The sequence below is a fragment of the Podarcis pityusensis genome (assembly GCF_964106645.2).
Source record: "Podarcis pityusensis genome assembly, chromosome: 13".
Lineage (NCBI taxonomy): Eukaryota > Metazoa > Chordata > Lepidosauria > Squamata > Lacertidae > Podarcis > Podarcis pityusensis.
The window spans coordinates 22,317,577-22,339,961 of NC_138038.1; the positions used below are offsets into that span (position 1 = coordinate 22,317,577).

Genomic DNA, 22,385 nt, shown 5'->3' on the forward strand with positions numbered 1-22,385 from the left:
TATATGCTCCTGCATAAACTCTACAAAACTATTCAATTCTGCTCATGAATGTTTAGATGAACTCTTACGTTCAGTCTGGTAATGAATATGAAAGAAATACTGTATTTTCAAGAGCAGCAAATAGAATGGTCATAGGAAGGAAATACATTGCTAGGAACAAATATGAGAGCTTAATCTGCTCAGCTTAGAAAAAGAAAGGTTGAACAGGGACATAATTACACTCCACAATAAAAAGATAAGTAGAAATAGAAGCAGTTATAGATAGCTGCAGATATAAGGCTAAAAGCTGACTGTTAGCTTAGCAAATATAATCTTGAAAATCAATGAATGTTTTGAACTAGTGAGAGGTATGACGTTCTGGAACAGTGAAGATAGCTTAGTTTAAGAGGATATAGTCATGCCTCCTTCACCGGATTGTCTGTAAGATAAGGTGGGTTCTCTTACTTCTCTTCTTGAAAGGGAGTACCACAATTAGCAACAGAATATCCTCTAAGTTCCTTCAGGTCTCTTTCAAACCCAGCATCTGTTATATTTGCCACCAGGAAAGTAATCTCTGCATCCTCACGTAGGAGGAGCCAATGGCTTGTTTGCCTTTTTGTTATGTGCTTTCTCCTGGAACACATGGTTTTACTGCTTGCGTCAGTAATCCGGTGCTATTTGAAGAAGGGGTGGCTAACCCATGGCCCGCCACATACTGGACTCCAGTTCCAATCAGTCCTAGCAGCATGGCCAATGGTCAGGGATAATGAGTTTTAGTACAGCAAAATATGGAAGTCCACTGGTTAGCTACTCCTGCACTAAAGGCTCCTTCCTGAAGTGGAGCTGTATCTTGATTACGTGCACTGATGACTCTGCCGTCCGGCACAGATAATGCTAAAAGCTTTTTTTTTTTTTTTTGTCCTTTCTAACTGTGATAAATAAGCACTCAGATATCTACCAACTACATGCCTAACAAAGGCTAAATATGTGATTTGTCAAATATGTGTGGCAACGGAGCAGCTGAGTGCAGTATCTGCAATATTGAATCCATTCTCCACTAGAGTTCCATGTGCAGGAGGAGGGGGAAACACTGTGTAAATCCATTTCTACTGCCTTCCAGAAATGTTCTGGATACACATAGGCACTGAGTACACATTGTAAAGAAAATTTAAAGGCAGATTACAATCTTCCTAGTTAAAACATGCAGACTGTAAGAAGGAAAATAATGAAAAACTAGAACTTCAGGCTTAGTAGTTCATTTTTATATATATAAAAAAGATCAAGTTATTTCAAACATCTAAATCCTAAAAAGGACACCTGCCTGCAGAAACTGACAGTGCAAGTGCTGTTTCCCAGAATGGTTGGTGTCACGTACAATATGGTGCGCTGCTTGGCTCCTGCTATTAGCCATCGCCTTACCACTATATGGTCCGCTGGCACAGAATTTCTTCTGGACTAGCTTCAACAATTTTTCATCTTCTCGCTGGAGTAGAGAACAAGAGGCAAGAATAGTATTCAAAGGTTTCAAATAAGATCATATGCCCAGAACCCATCCAGCTATGAAGGCCTCATTCCTTGAATTCACAGGCCACATTAGGCTGGTCAAATGTCCAACATGCTGAGCTTCTACTTCTTTCCCAATTCTCACCCCCCTCTGTTGTTGCCCTCGCATTCCCACATACCTTTTTTCTGTTGGTCCCAATGATCTCTGGTGCCCCAGTCACAGCTGCCATGTTTTCTTATGACACTGTATTGTATCACATATAATATAGCATAACCAGGACTGGGTTATCAGTGGCTACAGGTTAAGTAGGACAAATGAGATTCTAGCAAGACAGATTAGGTAGTCTGGTTGCCTGGCAAAATGTGGCCCTGGCTCAAGCTGATCCATGGTTCAGTTTAACAAACTTAAATTCTACATCAGGCCTCAGGCCTTGAACATAAGAGGACATAATCAAATGCGTTTGAATGAGGGTCTCCAGTTAAATAACTATTCAAAGCCTCTCATGTAATGCTGCTAATAAGACTTCAGGGATATAGAGGACCAAAATATAGACTTTTATGGCTGAATGGTTTTCACCACAAAAACTGAAGTTTCTATGCTTAACCACAACCATCCCGATGATTATTTGAGGAGTGAGTGTTGTGGCTTATAAATGAAGGCAACGACCTGAAAGATGGATATGGAAGAAAACACATCTGAGCACCCTGCTGAGTAACCAAAACCACTTCTCATCTGGGATTAGGGGGCCGTGCTCCCAAACCAATAACTTAAGTGCCTTATAGCACCCTTCTTTTCAAATGAAGCAAATTTGCCACAATTGATAATTTATCATATTGTTGTACTATATGACTCTATGACTTTATGTTAAATTACAATTGTTTTAGAGGAAAGTCATACCAAAACTTGGAATAGTGCTTAGGTCTCAGTCCTTAAGAAGTTCCTGCTGCAAATCTCAGCCCAGCAATGAAATCACTGGAGAGCCTTATGAGGCACTTTTTCTGCCCCCAAAATAGCATTTGCAACATGGGACTTAAACTGGCTCCCTTTAGAGAGTTACGTCTAATGAATACGTAAGTACTTGTACTTTGGAAAATGTTGTATAATGTCACATTAATTAAAAACGAATATGGATATTCTTCTAGTAAAGGTAAAGGGACCCCTGACCATTAGGTCCAGTCATGGTCGACTGGGGTTGCGCGCTCATCTCACTTTATTGGCCAAGGGAGCCGACGTACAGCTTCTGGGTCATGTGGCCAGTGTGACTAAGCCACTTCTGGCGAACCAGAGCAGTGCACGGAAACGCCGTTTACCTTCCCGCCGGAGCGGTACCTATTTATCTACTTGCACTTTTGATGTGCTTTTGAACTGCTAGGTTGGCAGGAGCAGGGACCGAGCAACAGGAGCTCACCCCTTTGTGGGGATTCGAACCGCCGACCTTCTGATCGGCAAGTCCTAGGCTCTGTGGTTTAACCCACCGCGCCACCCGCGTTCTTCTAGTGTTTAGAAAATTGAGGCTTGCTACACCATTTACATTTCCCATCTTCTTCCCACAACCGAGTCCTGTTTTCTCAACCCTCTCCCATAAATCCTGCCCTCTACTCTACTGCTTCATCCATTCTGTTTTTAGTTGCAGCTCCAAGTAACAATTTAGGATAGTTTCCTTCCTGCATTTACAAGCTTGTTATTTTTGGTGGGGAAGACCCCAAACACAGACAAAAAAATCCTTATCTAAGATTTTGAAAGTTATCACAGCAATGCACTGTTAAAAACAGTCTGCTGCACAAAGCACTGGAGGAGCAAGGGCATTCTAGGAAAGCAACTCATTTATCTCACACCTTTAGCACCTGCTATTCTTCCTCAGAGGAATCAGATGCAGGGGTGGGGTGGGGCACAGGAGAAACAGAATTAGGACATTCTTCCAAATGGACTTCAGAATTTGGAGAATTGTCCACAAATGGAGAAACAGAATTTGTGTACAGCTTACAAATGGACTTCAATGGCAAGTCCAAATTAAGCAACAAACCATTTCAAAGCTGTACTGCCTAGGCTCCCTTATTATAACTGCTTTCTAGAGAGCAGCAAAAATATTTCTCATCTGGCTCCCCCTCAACCTAATTCTAGATTTTGTGTTATTTAAATTGTTTTCATGTTTTATTTATAGACATCCTAGGACTGACAAGCAGGATAGAAATGTTTCAATGACTAAAATAATCTGTAGGAGCATTACTGGTTGTTTAATAAATTGGTGAGGCTCATTTGATATCAGGACAAAACTGACCTTTGGTACCATTGGCCCAGCCCTGTGGAATGTTCTCAATCAGCAGATGTATTCTTTATTTGCTGAAAAGTTTGCTGAAAACTTTTCTTTGCCACCAGGCTTATGTGGACAATTTTTTTAAAAAAATAATTCTTTAATAATTAGCTGGTGATCTATTTTAATCTTTCTAAAAATTTGTATTTTATTGATTTTAAGTTACAAATAAATTAGATCTAAGAAAGAAGAAAATGGCTTAATTTTTATGTGTTTTTTATTGCAAATCGTTGCAAATCGCTTTGCTATTTTTAAATGAAATTACGGCATGCAAGCATTTTAATAAATAAAAAACAAAGAACATCTCAGAAGGAATTTGCCAACTTTGTAATCAGCAAGGGACTCTACAGCTGAGGTTTTTGGTAATCCATGAATCCATGTAAACAGATGCACCAAATTGTATCAGTAGTTTTGATGCAGCATTCAGTGTTAGGAATTTAAGACTTTCTGGCTATGAAGGTAACTACTGAAAGTTCATGTGAGCAATGCTTAAGCAAGAGAAGGAGTAGCTGAATCCAGGTGTGAGGCTTCAGTACCCTGCATCTTCATTCCTCATTTGTTCCAGAAATAGAACACAAAAATATACAGTATTAGCTTGATTTGCACAATTTACCCATCATTGGATTTTTAAGTGCAGAGTATATAACCATCAGTATTATCACCAATGTCTACACTAACTAATCAATTCAGTTGCTCCCACAAGTGATGCTAGGAAAATCTGCTTGCAAATCTGCTTTATTTGCATAATCTATCCAGTTTAGTCAACCATTCCAATTAGGAATACATTTTCTGCCTTTGCCATCTCTAAAATATCACAAATTTTATGAAGCCTTCAATATCACAGTAAGAACATGTAAATTCAATGTTTTTGAAATTTTGACTCATTTATTCAACTTAGATGCTGGTGACGTGTGAATGCACGTGTTGTGTTTGACAGAAAATGCGTAATTCAGGCATCAAGCTCAACCATGGTTCAGGAAGCGTAAGTACGGAATGGCATGATGTCTGCAATAACACACTATGGTTTGTGATCAAGTTAGAAAACTAGAGTTTCTAGTGTGTACACAAAATACTATTCAAGCTAACTAAGGTTTGGTATAATATTTGAACTGACAAGCCAGAAGTTACAGCTGCTGTTCCAGAGGGCCCTTTCCAATACAGAAATGGGAGTGACGAGCAGATGGAAAACAAACTGGGATTTGTGTCTATGTTTGAAAGCGCAATCATTTTGCATGTTGTCTCAACTGAGCCACTATAAAAGTAAGAAAGTAATATACCTACCTGTTCTGCCTCCACATAAACAAGTGGAAACCCCATTTGCTTGGTCCATGTATTCATCACAGCAGCAATAGGTTTACCACTCGACTGTTCCAGGCTTTCCCAAAGATCCTCTGTGGAAGGGGGAAAAAACTCACATGAAAATGCTCCCCCAGCTAGTAAGCAGCTGCAGTTTCATTAATACCAACACACAATTCTCTACAATTCTACTGCTGTTAATAATTTTAAAAGAATTTTAATGCAAAGAGTAATTTCCAAACAATTTGTTCACAGCTCCAACAAATTCTTTTGACAAGGCAAGCAGCCATTACTCCCATGAAACCAATGGGGGGAAAGGGACTGAAACCCTACAGGGGGATTTGCTTCCCTTGTCCAATCTTCCTAACCACCAATCTACACACAGTTGCAGCATCAGGACCCTCTCAACTCAATGCTGCTGCCACTTTCAAACCTCCTACTTGGAACCAGTGAGAATACCCCAGAAATAAAAGTTATCATTACGGCAATGCAAATGTCTTTGGTATCACAGTTTTAAGCTATGACAGCACCCCAAATTACTAGGCCCATGTTTTCTAGGGATGTGCACTTAGAAAAAATGTTTTGCTTTCCACTCATTATTATCCCAACACTTTGACTTCACCCCAATAGGCTCGCTCCTCCATTGTCTTCTGAGACAGACGGATGCTAACACGATTGTCTTATTTCATTTGTTTTATTCATTTCTTCTTTGTTATGGTTCTACACTGATTGCAATGCTGATCCAGCCTGTTTTCTGGTGCCTCCATTTCTTAAATGAAACCCAAATATCATGAAAACTGCAGGTGCTTTACAAAGATTGCAGAAAGGGTTCCCAAAAGCTATTATGGGGTGCCATTCTCTAAGCTTCCCAGTGCTTTATGCTTCAGACTGGACAGTTTTCATGTCTTGCCACTTTTAAAAGACTCCATGATTACCTCATCCCTGGCCTCCTACAGAATATTCCCTTGATATATCCTTTGCTAAGCAATGTAATGCCATGTGCATGCTGATCTCAGGGTCTTCTCCACATGGTTTCTGGCTGCTCCAGAGCCAGGAAAAATAGGCTGGCTCAAATCCAGTGGCTCTCTCTTGTAGTCCTGATGAAGTCAGTACTTTGCACGTGGTGAAAACAAAGGCTGTGGATTGGACCTATAAAAAGGCGCACAGTCCGTGCAGTGTGCTGAGCAACTATTAGGAGAATTGCCTGCAGGCTGGAGATTCACTGGCTTCTGAATTCTCCCAGTTAGAAGCTGCCCAAGGGGAATGGATTGCACTGCCCTGTTTCCCTTCCTTTAAAGGGGGGTGGGCAAGAGGGAGGTGAAATCCAAGAAGGTGTTGAAAAGAGGGAAGTAATCAACGCACCCTGAAACAGTCCAAGGAAGAAGTAATCTGGGGGGAGGGACCAGTTAAATTGCAGGAAAAAAAACAAGAAAATTCAGTCCAAGCAAGGAAAAGGAAGCAGGTAAAAAACCCAACTCCCCACATGCGTTCCACTCACTGAATTTGTTCAGTGCTGAAGACAGGGATGGTCTGGAAACTATGGGATGACTCCTCCCCGCAAGATAGCATTGACACATGACCCTGCCTGATCAATCAGAGGAAGAGCATCCCAGCATAAAGGCTGTCCTCCAGGAGCCTCTGGGGAATTAAAGGATTTTGCTTCTCCCATTCAGTTTTGTACTTTTCATTCATTTCTCTCAAGAGATTAATTAGGAACTAATGGTTTTGTTTTAAATTTCTTTTAGAAATGAATACACATCTGTACTAGGATGGATCTGGCTATTGCTTTGGTTTTTTATTTAAAATGTATCACTACACACTGAAGTTACTTATAGAGGTTCACAACAATTAAAACAATATAAAATCTAAATTAAAAAGCAAATGTAACACTGAAAATAGAACAGCAAAGCAGCAGTTAATTCCCATAGGCCAACTGAAACTGAAATACATTTGCATATTTCTGCATCTGCAGACAGCAGAGTTATGACCAGTTAAGCCTGCATTGATCAATGAATTATGTTAACATGGGTCTTAAAAACTGCCAGGAGTCCCACAAAATCCAGAACATCTCGTATGGGTTCTGAAGTGCATCAGAAATCTCTTCTCAGTCCTGTCTTTCTGACTGCCAGTGACATTCTGGAATTATTTGGCTGTTCAGTGTTCATTGATGCTGGTCTGTCAGCAAGAAAATAGGCTGCTGCCAGGCTGCTTCACAGCTTGTGCCAGGAATTCTTTGATTATGCTTCTTCCTGATCTCACTTGGGCTTCTCATTTGTTTCTCTTTGTCCCTTCTGTGAGCTTACATTCTGAGGCGGTTTGTGTGCCCAGACTTCATTTCTGTTTCCCTGCCTACTCCCATCGTTCCACTCTGGCTTCCCTAATCCCAATTCTGTCCAAGCAGCTAGGCTGCTTGTGTTCTAGCAAGTTCCTGAGAAATCGGAAACTGTCTGCAGTGTACGGGTATGACTTGTCAATGCACAAAAGAAACAACTCAGATCTGTTAGGGAAAGCGCAAGTTCAAGCTGACAACATTTAAACCCTTAGTTAAGTACTTAAATTCCACTTATTTCAAGAGAATGTAGCAATGTGCCTCAGTTCTCTGTAGCCAATATATTTCCCAAGGAAGTGGGAAATTACTGAAATGTTGCAAAAAAAGAAAGGGGAAAAAAGCTAACATCTGAACTGGCTTTGAGTTGCCATACACCTGCCAGTTACATTCTGATGGAAAATAACTGCTGACAGAACTTCCTCCTCTCCCCCCACAAATCCTTTTGCTTGAAGAGAAGCTGGAATGCAAAGAGCCACACAACTTGTTTACAACACCCAATTGAGTTTTGGGTTTGCCTTGTTAGAAGGAAAGGACTCCATCCCCCAGGGGAATCTACTTTTGAAATGGGAGGCAACAATGAAACGACAATTTGTGATATGGCTTGAGGTTCTGCTGTTCAGGCAAAGCTCCCTTTAAATAATGTCAAGTCCTTGAGCAAGTCAAAAGCAGCTCTTCAGATTGATGGTCAGAAACACTACTGAATACTTGGAACAGTAACCCAAAAAAGCATCAACAGGGTGCAATCCCTCCCTTGGCAGAGAGGTATAGTTTCAGCTCTCTGTTCTGTACAGAACTAACCATACGACTGTATTACATATATTAAGAGCAGTAAAAGCAAAATGAGCTTCTTCCCATTCCATCGTCTATTACTGATTTCCAGACATTTAATTCATGTATGATCATTTTGGGGGGGGGGGGGGTTAGCAGAGAAATTAATAGAAGATCAGGGTCAGGAAATAAACAAGCCACGTTTCCAATTCAGAATCTGATCTGGGTTTTCCCCAAAGTAAATTTAGCCTATTACTACTGCAAATTTCCAGATGATCAGAGAAAAGTATTGTGAGAAGGATCACACACTCATACAGATAAAGTTTGATAGGAAACACTTTGCTGGTGAACTTCCCTGCATTTCAGGCAGAAAAAAATTATCACTGGGGGGTGCAACTTCTCTGTGTAATGTAATGTTCTGGGGACAAGGGGACAACGAAAGAGAGAGTACAAACACAACAGCCAATTACCTGTAGCTGCATTCTTATGTTGAAACTTGGTAAGGTAGAGGTGCATTCCTTTCCGGAAGTCCTGTGAATGTAATATTTTTATTTTGTTAATATAAACAACTTCAAAATTAGCTTATCACTGCATATGTAACGTGTTGTTTTCCACCAAACTATTTATCCTTTTCATGAGCTAACAGGTTTTTTTGGCAAACCCATATTAAATTTGTGCACCAACCTTGCACTCTTCCAGTAGCAGGCAGTCCCTTAAAACTGGCATATTGCTGAGGAACAGAGTCACAAGCTTCTGCAACAGGAATTCACTACTTAATTTAAGAGTGCTGGAACAAGTGAAACTAAATAATGTGACTTTTAGATAGGCTTTGAGCCTCTACACTATTAAGCCCCAATACCAATTTTTAGATCCTTCCAATCCTGTGGCAACTCCTAACCACTTTAACTTAACCTTTCTGCTGCTCACAGATATTTTGTGCTATTTGCAACCATTCTGATGCATTAATGGTTGAAAGCCAGTTGAAAAGCATTCAAAAAACGTTTCAAAACGTTTTAAACATTAGTTGAAAAATAAGGAACCTTGAAATTGCAAAGTCCACTTGGGCACTTAAATGGATAGTCTGATTAAAATCAGTATTGAAAACCTTTATCTGCTTTTCATTTCATACTATAATAATTATTCTTTCACTGCAAAATGCATTTACAAATGTCTTTTAAAGTGGTTAATTTTAGAACAGCCATATGTGAGCAGCTTTTTGGAATACTGAATTAAGGAAGATTAAAACAGTGTTAACAAGGCAGTTTCAATATAATTTTAATGATTAAAAATGACAAAATTGAAAAGCATGAAGTCTGGCATTGACTTAGAATTCAAATCATACATACTACGCCATAAAAAACAAGAGGTGTGGACAGCAGGTGAATGCAGGGTGCCTATTTACATAACATGTAAAATTGTGACTTGTGCCCCACGTGTTGATTCTACACACCAGAGAATTTTGGGAACCGACCCAAATCCAATTCTGGGAACCAACCAGATCTTCCGAAAAGTGATTGAGAGTAAGAATTTCAGCTTAAGGCAAATAAAGATCCTGGGTTGTGTCCAGATGTATGGAGCATATTTAATATTAATAAGGGTCACAATTAGCCACATAGAGTAATGGAACCAACATCGAATTATAGAATTGTAGAGCTGGAAGGGACCCCAAGGGTCATCTAGTCCAACCCCCTGCAATGCAGGAATCTCAGCTACAGCATCCATGACAGATAGCCATCCAACCTCTGCTTAAAAAGCTCCAAGGAAGGAGAGCTCCAAGGAAGGAGAGAGATATACAGAGATAGGATCTGAATGTCAGATGCTAAAGACAAAGCTAAGGAGAAGGCCACCACTTTTATGTTTTGCTGCTCAACTCCCAGAGGTATCTGGTTGTGCAGCTGCTGGAAACAGAAAGCTGGACTAAATGGACCTTTGCTTGATCCACCAAGCTCCTTACCACACAACCCTTTCTACATAAAAGAACACAGGACATCCACAGTTACCCTAGATGTCAGTGACAGTAAAGTTATAGATTTACCTCATCCCCAACGTAGTCATGTAGCATTCGAATTACTGACGCACCCTTGCTGTAAGAGATTGCATCAAATATTTCATCAACTTCAGATGGATGGCCCACATTGACCTGGGGTGAGAAAGGCAACAAGGCATCAGAAGAGACCACATTTGATTTGCATCTCCAGTTACAGATATACGAAGCAGTGTTAAGGTAACTAAGTCATTTAGTCTCTAAGATAAAGCATTCTTGGTTGCTTTCCTCTGGCGCCCCAGCCCGTTATCAGAGGAAGAATTTCTAACAATGAGAGAGCATGCGGCAAAGCATATGCAAACTCCACTGATTGCAGCAGTTGGCACTCACTTCAATAGGGTGACTGTTGTCTAAGGCATCCAGCTCCTGAGCTCGTGTGTAATCGGCAGAAACAAATTGTGTCCAGATATCGTATTCTGGAAAACAATGGTCCACACAGAGGTACTCAATCCAGGATGCAAAGCCCTCATTGAGCCATAGATGGGTCCACCATTCCTACGAAGAATTGAGAAAATTGCTGATACTAAAAGCAGAGCACCAGAGCATCAAGATAAAAGGACAAGGAGTTGCCATTGGTCTCTGAGATCTCAGGTCTCCATCACTGAAACCTCTGATTCTCTTAGAGATGTGGAACTCCTTACTAACAGGTACAAATATTGTGCAATTCTGTGTACGAGGAGAAAAAACACAGAACTCGGCATTCTATAAAATAATGTCTTTACAAAGCAAGTTTCTAGTCCCCACACCTTAAAAACTAGGAAGACAACGCTTGATGAAATCTCAGTAGCAGCCCGGGAGGGGGGGGGGGAGATGGCTGCAGTATTGTGGGGAATAAATCAAATGGGAACATTCTCTATCAGCCACTGAAGGAATGCCTTTGTTTAGTAGGCTAAGATTTTTAACAGAAATGGGAAACACAATACAAGTGAAAGCTGCAACACAGTAACTGTTCTCTGTGCAGAATGAAATGTATCAAGTAAGAATGAACCCCACCAGTGGATAAGAAATAACTAACCGAATTCTACATAAACTCAATCTGAATTTGATGTTGGGGTGGGGGGACGGACAGAAATTCCCAACTCTACCGCAGCTTCAAGTAGATCAGGTTTCAAGGTAAAGTTCTAGGGCTTCAATGCTCAGAAGCATTACCAGGATTAATGCAAGTGAGGACAATGATGAAATCCACGCTAACCACACTTTTCAATTCCCCCCTCCCACCACCTAGAAAATATTCTCCTTTTACACATTTTTGTGGTCTTTGAAAGTTTCATCTAGGCAGTCAGTCAGCCGAATGCAGGCCTGCAAGGCAAACTGAGCCACGTAGCAATAATTGCTGGTCACGTGATTTGCAGCTGAAGGGAAGAGGGTTAAAAAATCCTGCCTTACCACCCCTCTTAGCACCCTCCAACTTCAATGTTCAATGTGTTGTCTTTCAAACCTATGTTCACAGATACTAGAAATGGGCTTTTTAATTTATTTTTTAAAAAAACAGCTGAAATTCTCAGAATATTTGAACATGTTCTGTTGTTCTTTCAAGGAAACTCAGAGAAGCTTCTAAGTGACTTACAGGCAGCCTCCCATGCAGACCAGGGCAAGACCTACTTATCTTTTAAAAAAATTGTCCCATCTTATGGTCTTAAACCAGTCTCTAGATGAACTTTACGCATGTATAATTCAGAATGCTGGTTTATAGAACCCAGACAAATTTCCGTGCTTTGCACAGTGGCAGTACTGTAGCCCATGAGGTTAATCTGATGCATGATTATTGCTAATTGGGGATACAGAGTCGGTTAGGGGGTGGAGAAAAATAGATTTACTTATTTTTTAAGAGGCATAATTGAAAGAATAGAAAAGAAGACAATGCAAGACATTTGTCCGCAAAATCGAAAATAGACATTACAATAATACCTGCTTGATTAATGTGGTACGAACATTGAATCTCACAAGCTAAAAAGTGGTGCATACACTATTCCAAATAGAGACAGGATAAAGTGTGAACCGCATGAGCCATGTGCACTATTGTTAGGCGCACAGTGCATGAAAATCTACCAGTGCAGCCACATTCTCAAGTACAATTGAGAATCTTTGCAACTGTAATGGGGAAGAAGAATGCAGGAGTTTTATTTAGGGATTGAGAACCAATAGAATTATTGGCCAGCATCTCATGCCTTTTCATCCTTTTCTGTGAAAAGAATCTCATTAGCTCAGGACCGTGGTGCCTGCTGAAGTCTAACACTAGCACACCAAGTGTGATGGAACCATTTTCTTTCTGTGGAAAGTGTCTGTACTTATCACCAGCTAGCCATGCCAGACATGCAAGCAAAAATAGTGTACTGAACTCATGCAAAGGGAAAGAAAAGTTGGCACACAAGTTGCTGGGCTTTTTTTAAAAAAAAAAAGGGGGGGAGCTACTTTGATTTGATAAATGGATTTGAAAAGCCCATAGAGTCAGGTGAATACTGCTGCATGCTTTGGTACGGCTGGGTTTATTGAAAAGGTCAGCTCTCTCCAGAGTCCCTCCTTCATTTCATAGAAGAGCTGGTTAGTCACACAAAGCTGCCTCTGCCATGTTTCCAACTGCCCTGGTGGCATGTCAACTGCTAAAAATATGCCACTGGTTTTGTGAATAATGTTTTTCCATTTCAACAAGTTCTACTGTAGCAACGGAGAGGTCATGTAACAAAGGAGGCAAGGTGGCCTTGCCAGTAATGAAGAGGTGGGGGGAATGACGTACCAAAATTTAAACTGAAAAGAAAAGAGGTTAAACTTCCCTCTCATTTGCAAGTAAAATTATCTTGTGGGCACCGATTATGGAGACATTAGGAGGAAAAGAAAGCTATTCCCCTAGCTTTTAAGGCAGGGATGGAGAACCTTTATCCCTCCAAATATTGACCTACAAATCTCATCAACCTGGCCATGGTGAATGACGCTGATGGAGTTGGGAGTCCGAACAATATAAATAAATATTTGTAAACCACTTAGAGATTTAGTATTAAGTGGTATATAAACATATGAAATAAATAATAATCAAACTGGAAGGTCACAGGTTCACTATTCCTGCTGTAATATATGGAAATTCAATAAGCACCCTGAAACGTCACAGAGTAAAATCCTTTTCCACAAGTGGATATTACTTATTGGATTCGAACGTTAAGTTTATAAATAGGTCTGTATTCAGTGATTTTACACTAATACCACTGAAGTATAATTGTCATCTAACTCAGCATCCTAAGAATTTCAGCCCCCCACACTTTTAAAAGACTTTACAGTGGTACCTCGGGTTACATACACTTCAGATTACATATGCTTCAGGTTACAGACTCCGCTAACCAGAAATAGTACCTTGGGTTAAGAACTTTGCTTCACGATGAGAACAGAAATCGCGCAGCGGCAGCGCGGGAGGTCCCATTCGCCAAAGTGGTACTTCAGGTTAAGAACAGTTTCAGGTTAAGAACAGACCTCCAGAACGAATTAAGTACGTAACCAGAGGTACCACTGTATAGCTGCAAAGATAAGCTTGTAAATGTGTGGATCACCCCATATGCCAGAAGAAGCATCAGTTCCCTTCATAGATCCTCTCCCCATGGATACTAATTTTAGAATTATGAAAAATATCTGCAAGTCTGGTGAATTTGCAGATTTGCACAAATCAGAAGTTTCTGACCTGCCTAGACTTGCAATGGGTGAGGGGGATCATAATGGTATTTGGGTTAAGCAGTTAACGCAAGTGTGAGGTTTTAACCTTATTATTATTTATTTAATTCAATGCTTTATTGTGTATTATGGCACATTCTTTCGCATTGCCGGGCATTGTGAATCCTAATCCTAGAGGGGAGCAGACAAAATGTTCAATGGTAGTGCACAACGCTTCTCCCTATAGCGTCTCATGAGGCAACCTGTGGGCCACATCTAACCCACTGAAAATCTCCAGGTGCTGCTGATGCCCCAATACTGCTGTTTTTCCTAATCATACTCTGCATAGGCAGACATGCACACCTGCAGTACCATACGAAAACATGAGGCATCTGCTGTGACCATGAGCAGATACACTCAGGACAAGTAATAGGTGGGGAACTGAGTAACCTTGATGTAAGCCCAGAGCAAGGGAAAGTCAAATACAATTTTTGTACCATAGTCACAAGGTTCCCAAACCACTGGTGAGCAAGTTCATGGCCCACGACGAGAGCCACCCATTGGCGGGAGGAGGAACAGGAGTTTTTGGGATCTATCAGCAGTGCAGTTTCCCTGTGTATGAGAAAGAACAGAGACTGAAGCAAGGTGACTTAGAGAGAAAAGCACATTTTTTGAAATCAATCAAGCTATCAAACTCATCTAAACAAGAGTGCTTCATGCTTATAGGTGAAAACAGCAAGGTTAACATTTCATATCTGCTAGGATGCAGCAAAGAGTACTTTTCCTCAGAGGGAAAGGAGGGAAGACAGCACCATCACACCTACCCCTCAAAAATGCATCTCATTTAAAAATAACTGGTCTGAAAAAAGGCAGCTCAGCAAATAACTTTCCTCAGTTACACGTCAGTTTGTTGTGTTCATTTCATAAATTATCACAAAGCTACCAACTATTTGTTCAACCCCGCAAGAGTTCACCAACAAAAACTCTCTACAAAAGGACCTATTATATAATGAATTTTTGGATTTGGGATGTTTTACTAATTGGCATAACCAAAGCATGGAAAGAGGCTTCCAGGTCATTACAACTCCTAAAACTCTGCAACTCTCCAGACCTATTTATTAGGACCCCATTATCCACTCTTAGCTAAAGCGTTAACATGGCTGCTCCACAGTAACCTCCTGATGCCTTGAAATTTGCCCCACATTAATGAGATTGCAGTTGCCATGTTGAACGCCAGAGATATAGGTGCCAGTATTCTGATACTCTGTGTAACAGGGACCGAGCTAAAAGGGTGGGCTCTATTGTTGTTGTTATTATTATTATTATTATTATTATTATTATTATTATTATTTTAATGCTATTGCTGTGTCCTTCAGCTCAGTGCACGCAGGGATGCAAAAGAAGAAGCCACAGATCTACAAGGCATGACTTCTTTAAAATGAGCCACACAGAGTGAATAGAAAAGCTTACTCTAGAACTGACACACAGAAAAAGGATACAAGGTGAGTTGTGCTCAGGGGCACTACCACTCCACACCAATATGTTTCAAAGTCTCCTAGCACACTTCAATCTAGCTACCAGGGAATAATTTTTAAAAGGGCTTTTTCAAGAAGAGACTGGCAGAGAAAGGAAATCAAACCCAATGATCACATGATTGTGTACAAAAAGTAAAAGCTCTCTTATGGTCCTTGCAAAATTTCGCAAAATTGTCTCTGGTCTACACCTCTTTTTTTCCAGTGGGAGCAGTGACAGGCTGGGCAAATGGCCAAACTATGTTCCATCTGCTCCATTTGAACATTCATTTGGTTAGCACAGAGCCATCGTAACAAGGGCTGCTACAATTAAATAATCAGTTAACACTGACTGATTAAACTGGGGTAGATTTTTAGTCACTCAGCAGATTTTTTATAAATTTATTGTTTTTTACAAATACTTCGAAAAATGGCAGATGGGAAATGCTTTTTATGAATGAAAGTTTGGGAAATGGTGGGAAAGGAACAAATGATTCTTTTTTCTTTTGTCCTGAAAGCCTTTTAGAGGGATGGCTGGTCAAGAAAAAATACAGTATCTACATAGGGGGGAAACTGCTGTGATTCAATGGTCAAAGATATAGGAACAATGGCAACTGGAGAGGAAGTCAGAGACTTTGTGTCATTATAGCCTACCAAATGCCTTCTGATGACCTGGGCTAGAGTTATTTTAAATCAAAATATTTTAAAGGGCACACTTGCCATGGCTGTACCAAATCAGAAAGGTGGCGGTACAGTGAGCTCAGTTACCACTAACCATTTTGCCCAAACTTTCCAGCAATGGTGGAAAGATGTTGGAGACCACCAAAGGTCACAATGATTTGCGTGGGAGAGGGAAGGATTTCAAAATTTCAAAAGTAATTGGCAATCTGGACGAATGGGGTTCAGTCCACAGAAAGATATGGCACTAGAGTGTTGTGATATAAAGAAACCTCCCTCTGTTCTCACTGTAAGGTAAGGCCCACCCACGAACCCGAGGAGTTTGCCTGGCAGCTTGAAACAATTTGGAAACAGCAGGATGGGTTGAGAAAAAGAATGCATCTGCGCAGGCCCAAAGACTGCCATAAATCTGGGGCGAAGGCGTTAGGAATGCAACAAAGATAGATCAGATGGAGTGTGTGTGTGTGTGTGTGTGTGTGTGTGTGTGTGAGACAGAGAGAGAGAGAGAGAGAGAGAGAGCGCTAGGCAGCAAGGAAAACTTGGTATACTACTTTAGAACTACAAGTTGAACTAAAAGTTGCACAAAGATCTTTTCTAAGTGTATAATGCAGAGACTCATCCCCACATACAGTTTTTTTTCAACCGCAACCCTCACTCCCCTGCTCAATGCACCTACAAGCTAAGGATGACAGGGAGAGTTTGGTTAGAGAATTCCTAACAAAGGAAATGCCCCCATGGCATGCGTTATCTTTCATATGAATTTGTGTCAGCTGCCCTAGCGCCAAATCCCCAACTGCTCTTTATATTTGTAGTAAGTTAGAAGCAGTTTTATATGAAAGGAAGGAGGCTATTCAAGGAATCTGCTCATGAGACTGTTCTTCAATGCACTATATGTAATGCTAGAATATGCATGGGGTCATGTGGTTCTGGAGATTTATTGCTGGAAAATTTGTTAAAGGCATATACAGCCCCTAAATTATTTGAGAATTATCGTATTTTTCCACCTATAAGACGCCCCCATGTATAAGACGCCCCCTATTTCTGGGGACTCAGATTTAAGAAAATGGGGAGAGGATGTATCCATGTATTTTTGACCCTAATTTTTGACATTATTTTTTAGGGAAAAAACCTAGTCTTATACACAGAAAAATAGGGTATATCTTATGAAATGCACACTGAACGCCTGCATTTTTGCATAAGGAGCTTATAACTTTTTAAAAATGGGAATCTCCGAAAGGACAAAAAACATACAGAATTTTTTTTCCACTTTGCAGCTACAAAAGTTTACCTGCTCAACTTGAAAATAAAGTGAACTTCCCATTCTCTAAATGGGTGCAGGGCGAAATACTGGTGTGCTCTTGACCACAATTAAGTTAAATATGGAAGTTCTGATACTGACCGTGATTATGGTTAAGCAGCATTTGAAACCAACTTAGAACTCTGAATTCAACTCCTGATCAGCTAACCCTGCTTAGCCTCAAATATAGTGAGCATCAATGTCAATGGAAGTTAACTGTGGTTGAGGAGAAGGGTAAGTTCATTTCCGAGAAGAGGTATAGGAGAAAACATGCAACTCGCAATTTCTTTATGATATCGTAACCACGGTTATGAGAGTGGTAGTGCTCACACACAACAAAAAACCACAGTTTGAGTATGCGGTCTTGTATGCTCCCCATCTACCCTCTTCAATCACGGAAGATTGGAAGACTTTCTTCTGCTTTCAGATACATGCATTTTCTTGTTCTGTTTAAACTGACAACTGTGGTTGGTGCTAGCTATGGTTTACTGTGGCATACACATATCACTAACAACAGCCTGAAGTTGGCTTGTTTCAAAAAACTTTAGTTTGTTTGTGTTCAGACAGAAATAGAAATTGGCTACTTGAAAATGGAAGCAAAAGCCTAGAATGTCATTGTGGCCATGATAGTGCAGAAGAGGAGAGCATATGAGCCGTAAGTATGGAATACTATGTGTTGGCATTATGTGTGATTGTAGCTTGTGTCTGCATTGGGCCACAGAAGGGTGGAAAAAGATACAAACAAAGGATCTAAATGAAAGGTGCTGCATTTTTTAAATAATGTAATATTCTTGAATATTGTGGCTTTATAAAGCTTTACTTTTCTGAGGGATATGCTCAAATACCTATTTTTGTGGAAACTTCAACTTGCGCAAAATGGAAAATAATTTTGAGGAAATTACCAAACAAGCCCAAATCATTACAGCTTTCTACACTATATCTGATAAAACGTGGAAAAATTAGTCAACAAAGGACACGGAAGGGAGGAAAGACAGTATTTAACAGCATACCTATAAGTAACAAGGCCCCAGTTCTCCATGGCACCTTTATAAAATAAATACAAAGGTTTATTGATATTGATACACACAACCATCTCCTAAAATGTTTTACAATTCAAATAAAACTCAGAGGTAACACAAAATACTTTACCAGCTGCAAAGTCTGCAATAGCTATGAGATCAATTTTAGGGAGAGGGTAAGGAACATTGAAGTAATCCTTATAAAAAGGCAGCGTTTTAGCAGCAACCTAAGGGGGAAAGGAGAAAAATGATAGAGAACATAGTGTGTTAAGTCAAAATAAAGAAGACCTGTTAACTGACTTTAAGACATTGTGCTTTAACTTTTACTCCTAAGCCAACTGCAGTTGTTGTTAAAACTGTGTCAACTCTGACCTTTGCCAAATCTACACACACGACATGTTTACATAAAGGAACACACGTGTTCTGATGAATATCTGCAAAAAAGAGAGGCCTGAACAAATTCCAAAACTATCTAAACCCTGCACCAAAGAGGACTTAATGGTTGCCCAGAGGACAGGGGTAAGGGTCTTAAAGCCATTTTATCTGCCCCCAGGGACATACCTAAACAAATTTGAAGTAGTATGTGTATCCACAGTTTTACCCATAAGGAAAAAAACGTTTAACAGAAAGTTCACAATTTATCACTTCATCTCTTCCCCAGCTCCACCCAATCACACAAGCTGTAAATCTCTGAAGCCTGAATAATTAGGTGACGCTAAAATATTATGGAGCTAACCATTTATAAGTTGTTCAGCTTAGGTGACAATATATGCCCTACTTCCAACCAGTGCCTGGAAAACAAAGTTCCCCCTGCCACAGCATGAACATCAGAAGTTGCCCAAGTCAGGCCTTATGCAAAATTCATCTAGGCCAGGCTTCCTCAAATTCGGCCCTCCAGATGTTTTTTGTGACTACAATTCCCATAATCCCTGACCACTGGTCCTGTTAGCTAGGGATCATGGGAGCTGTAGTCCCAAAACATCTGGAGGGCCAAGTTTGCCTATGCCTGATCTAGGCTAATACAGTGGAACCTCGGTTTTCGAACGTAATCCGTTCTGGAAGTCCGTTCGACTTCCAAAACGTTCGGAAACTGAGGATCAAAGGGCTGTCAGCAAGTTCAATGAGGAAAATTGAGAAACACGCCTCGGAAGCCGTTCAACTTCTAAGGCACGTTAAAAAACGGAAGCATTCACTTCCGTGTTTTTGGCATTCGGCTTCCGAAACATTCGGCAGCTGAGATGTTTGAAAACCAAGGTTTGACTGTGTATTGTCTACACTGACCAGCAGCAGCTCTCCAGTGTTTCAGACATGGGTCCTCTTCAGGCTTACCTGAAGATGCCAGGGATTAAACCTGGGACCTTTTACACTCAAACAACCATGTGTATTGTCAATAAGCTCCCTGCATTAAGCAAATGCATCTAAGTTTCTTTCTTTTTTCAGATTTTCTCCAATTTAACACAGGAATGGCAGCTAAGCAATTGAAGCAAGAAAGTGCAAATAATATTAAAATATTTCAAGTCAAAAGCAGGGGCACTGTCAAAGTTACTGAAAGATATGGAAGCATGCTTTACCTCTAATGCAAACTTTCCTTGTTCTGCTTTGCCAACTGGAGTGTAAACACGGACTAACACGCCATCAGTGGACCTGGTCTCAACGAAGTCATATTCTCCAACCACAAAAGCAACGAGATATGTTGACATCACAGGAGTTCGGGCAAATTTCACTTCCACCAGGTTTTCATCATCAGGGTAGGGCCTCCGATCAGTGACATTCTTTCCAAGGAAAGATGTTTGGAAGAGACTTGTTAGATTGGCTTTGAAGCGCCACCAGATTTCACGAGGTTGCAGGAGAGATCAGGGCTGGTATTTCCTGTGCTATTTTGCAGTATCAAACAGATGTGTGAAACGAGTCTCATTAACCTGCTCTTTTCCTTTCTGTGCAGTTTCCCTAATTTTGTTCTATCATATCCATCTCCTTGCTTTCTGCCAAGTTGCTCTTCATTACAAAAAAAAGGGGGGGGGCAACAGGGTCCACATCTCCAGTTCTTGTTTTACCCATTACCAATGCAGCTGGAATGTAGGAAAGGTCATCAAGACAATTTCCAGCCTCCGTAACCACCAAAATCTTAATTTCTTAATCCTCGTACTATTTAGATTGCCAACTAGTATCCTGCATGCTCTTGCCTCCCCACCCATTTCCCCCTAGGTTGCTGTTAACCATAGTTCAGTATTATTTCTACATCAACCTTGGTTAGAGAGTTGCTGTAAACAAAGAATTCTAGGTTTGCTCAGAACCACACTAAACAGGCTTGCAAACCATGATTTATGGCACGTGAACTGAGCTAATGATTTGAAATAGACAGTATTCCCTGCTCCTCTGCTTGCAAGACAATAAATGGACATACAGTGGTGCCCCGCAAGACGAATGCCTCGCAAGACGGAAAACTCGCTAGACGAAAGAGTTTTCCGTTTTGGAGGTGCCTCGCAAAACGAATCTGCTATGGGCTTGCTTCGCAAGACGAAAATGTCTTGCGAGTTCCTGGGTTTTTTTTTCCTTTTCCCCCTCTTTTTCTAAGTCGCTAAGCCGCTTATCTGCTTATCCGATAAGCTGATAAGCTGCTAAAAGCCGCTAAAAGCCGCTAATAGCGCTAATCCGCTAATCCGTCAATGGGCTTGCTTCGCAAGACGAAAAAAACCGCTAGACGAAGAGACTCCCAGAACGGATTCTTTTCGTCTTGCGAGGCACCACTGTACAAGCTCTTCAGGCTTAGCTTGGAAAAAGGAAAGAACCTCCAGGTGCTCAAGAAAAAAAAGTTTATTTAGCCCAAACAAGTTCTTCCTCAGGAGCACTCTTGAAGATTTGCTTCAAGACGCATTCAAGTTTTTAACTAGGGTTAAGTCAACAAACCATGATATAATACCAGAGGTAACCACCATGCCTATTTATATACAATGATCAACCATGGTTTCGCTTTACATGAACAAGCCACAAAAGGCCTCAGTCTCTCATGCAGTCTTTCTAGCCACCAGTCTTTCATGCACAGTCATTCCCATCTACTTCCTCATTCTCTGAAAATGATAGCTTAACAGTTCACTCATATAAGCTAACTAGTAAGAAAATAAACCATTTCGGGGTGTTAAAGTCTGAACACACACATTATATCATACTGAGTCTAACACACATATAAATAAATAGTGTAGAAGAAATACACTTAGAAGTATTGGGTTTATTTTGTTTGTTTTTAAGTCATATACATACTGCTTTATTGTAAATAGAATCCCTAACTGGCTGTAAAAAGAATTTATCATACTCATATTAGACCCACTGAAATTAATGTATCTAAGTTAACCATGTCCATTAATTTCAGTCTACTCCGAATGGTGTTCGATACAACCCATTGATATAAATAAAATTTATTATTATTATTATTATTATTGTCTTAGATCTTCTTGCCGGCATTGCCACAACTACAGTATCAATCTACATTTTATTCATTAAACACCTGACTTTTTAACAAAACAAAAAATGTATTTTATTAAACACAAACTAAACAGAACAAAACAAAACAAAACCCGGAGTACAGTTTGATAATGACATTTGGTACAGTTGAAGTACACATAATGGTAATTCATTACTAAAGTAGGTCTCTCCATAGTGAAGCTTGTGTCACATGCAGTTGTAGCAACAGTGCTGATTTGTTTATATAATCAATTAATAGTGACCACATACTTAGAAAGCTATCCTCCTTACGATGCCCATTTATTACCCTGCTGGGTCAAACATTCAGATAATGCTATTTCCCATACACAGGTAAACCAAGATTATAAGTAACACTTACCATATTTGACAAAGCTACCCTTTCTTTAGGAACCACCAATGAGATATCAAAAGTTGCCTTGATGGCCGGCTCATCCCAGCAAGGAAAAGCCCTACGAGCATCTGTAGCCTGAAAGAAATAAGAACATTAACTAGCCAAAGCAAGTGAGGGTGAATTTCTGACAGTACCATGCAAGAAA

The 22,385-nt window shown here is 40.3% G+C and overlaps 1 protein-coding gene and 1 long non-coding RNA gene across 3 annotated transcripts in view; both read right to left on the bottom strand.

Moving 5' to 3' along the window:
* Positions 1-22,385, bottom strand: part of NPEPPS (aminopeptidase puromycin sensitive) — a 75,722-nt gene that overhangs the window by 15,547 nt on the left and 37,790 nt on the right. For both annotated transcript variants that reach the window (XM_080979278.1, XM_080979277.1), the window contains exons 5-14: positions 22,208-22,315; positions 19,941-20,141; positions 18,500-18,596; positions 18,361-18,394; positions 14,362-14,476; positions 10,562-10,726; positions 10,223-10,327; positions 8,658-8,718; positions 5,076-5,185; positions 1,399-1,462 (exon numbers count right to left, since the gene is read on the bottom strand). In XM_080979278.1, the coding sequence (XP_080835404.1) occupies positions 1,399-1,462; positions 5,076-5,185; positions 8,658-8,718; positions 10,223-10,327; positions 10,562-10,726; positions 14,362-14,476; positions 18,361-18,394; positions 18,500-18,596; positions 19,941-20,141; positions 22,208-22,315 (1,060 nt within the window). The remainder of the gene's footprint in view (positions 1-1,398; positions 1,463-5,075; positions 5,186-8,657; positions 8,719-10,222; positions 10,328-10,561; positions 10,727-14,361; positions 14,477-18,360; positions 18,395-18,499; positions 18,597-19,940; positions 20,142-22,207; positions 22,316-22,385) is intronic.
* Positions 11,721-14,349, bottom strand: LOC308462176. The gene is made up of 2 exons (XR_013979045.1): positions 13,716-14,349; positions 11,721-13,481 (listed from the first exon to the last, which is right to left on the bottom strand). It is a non-coding gene; the product is annotated as an uncharacterized lncRNA (long non-coding RNA).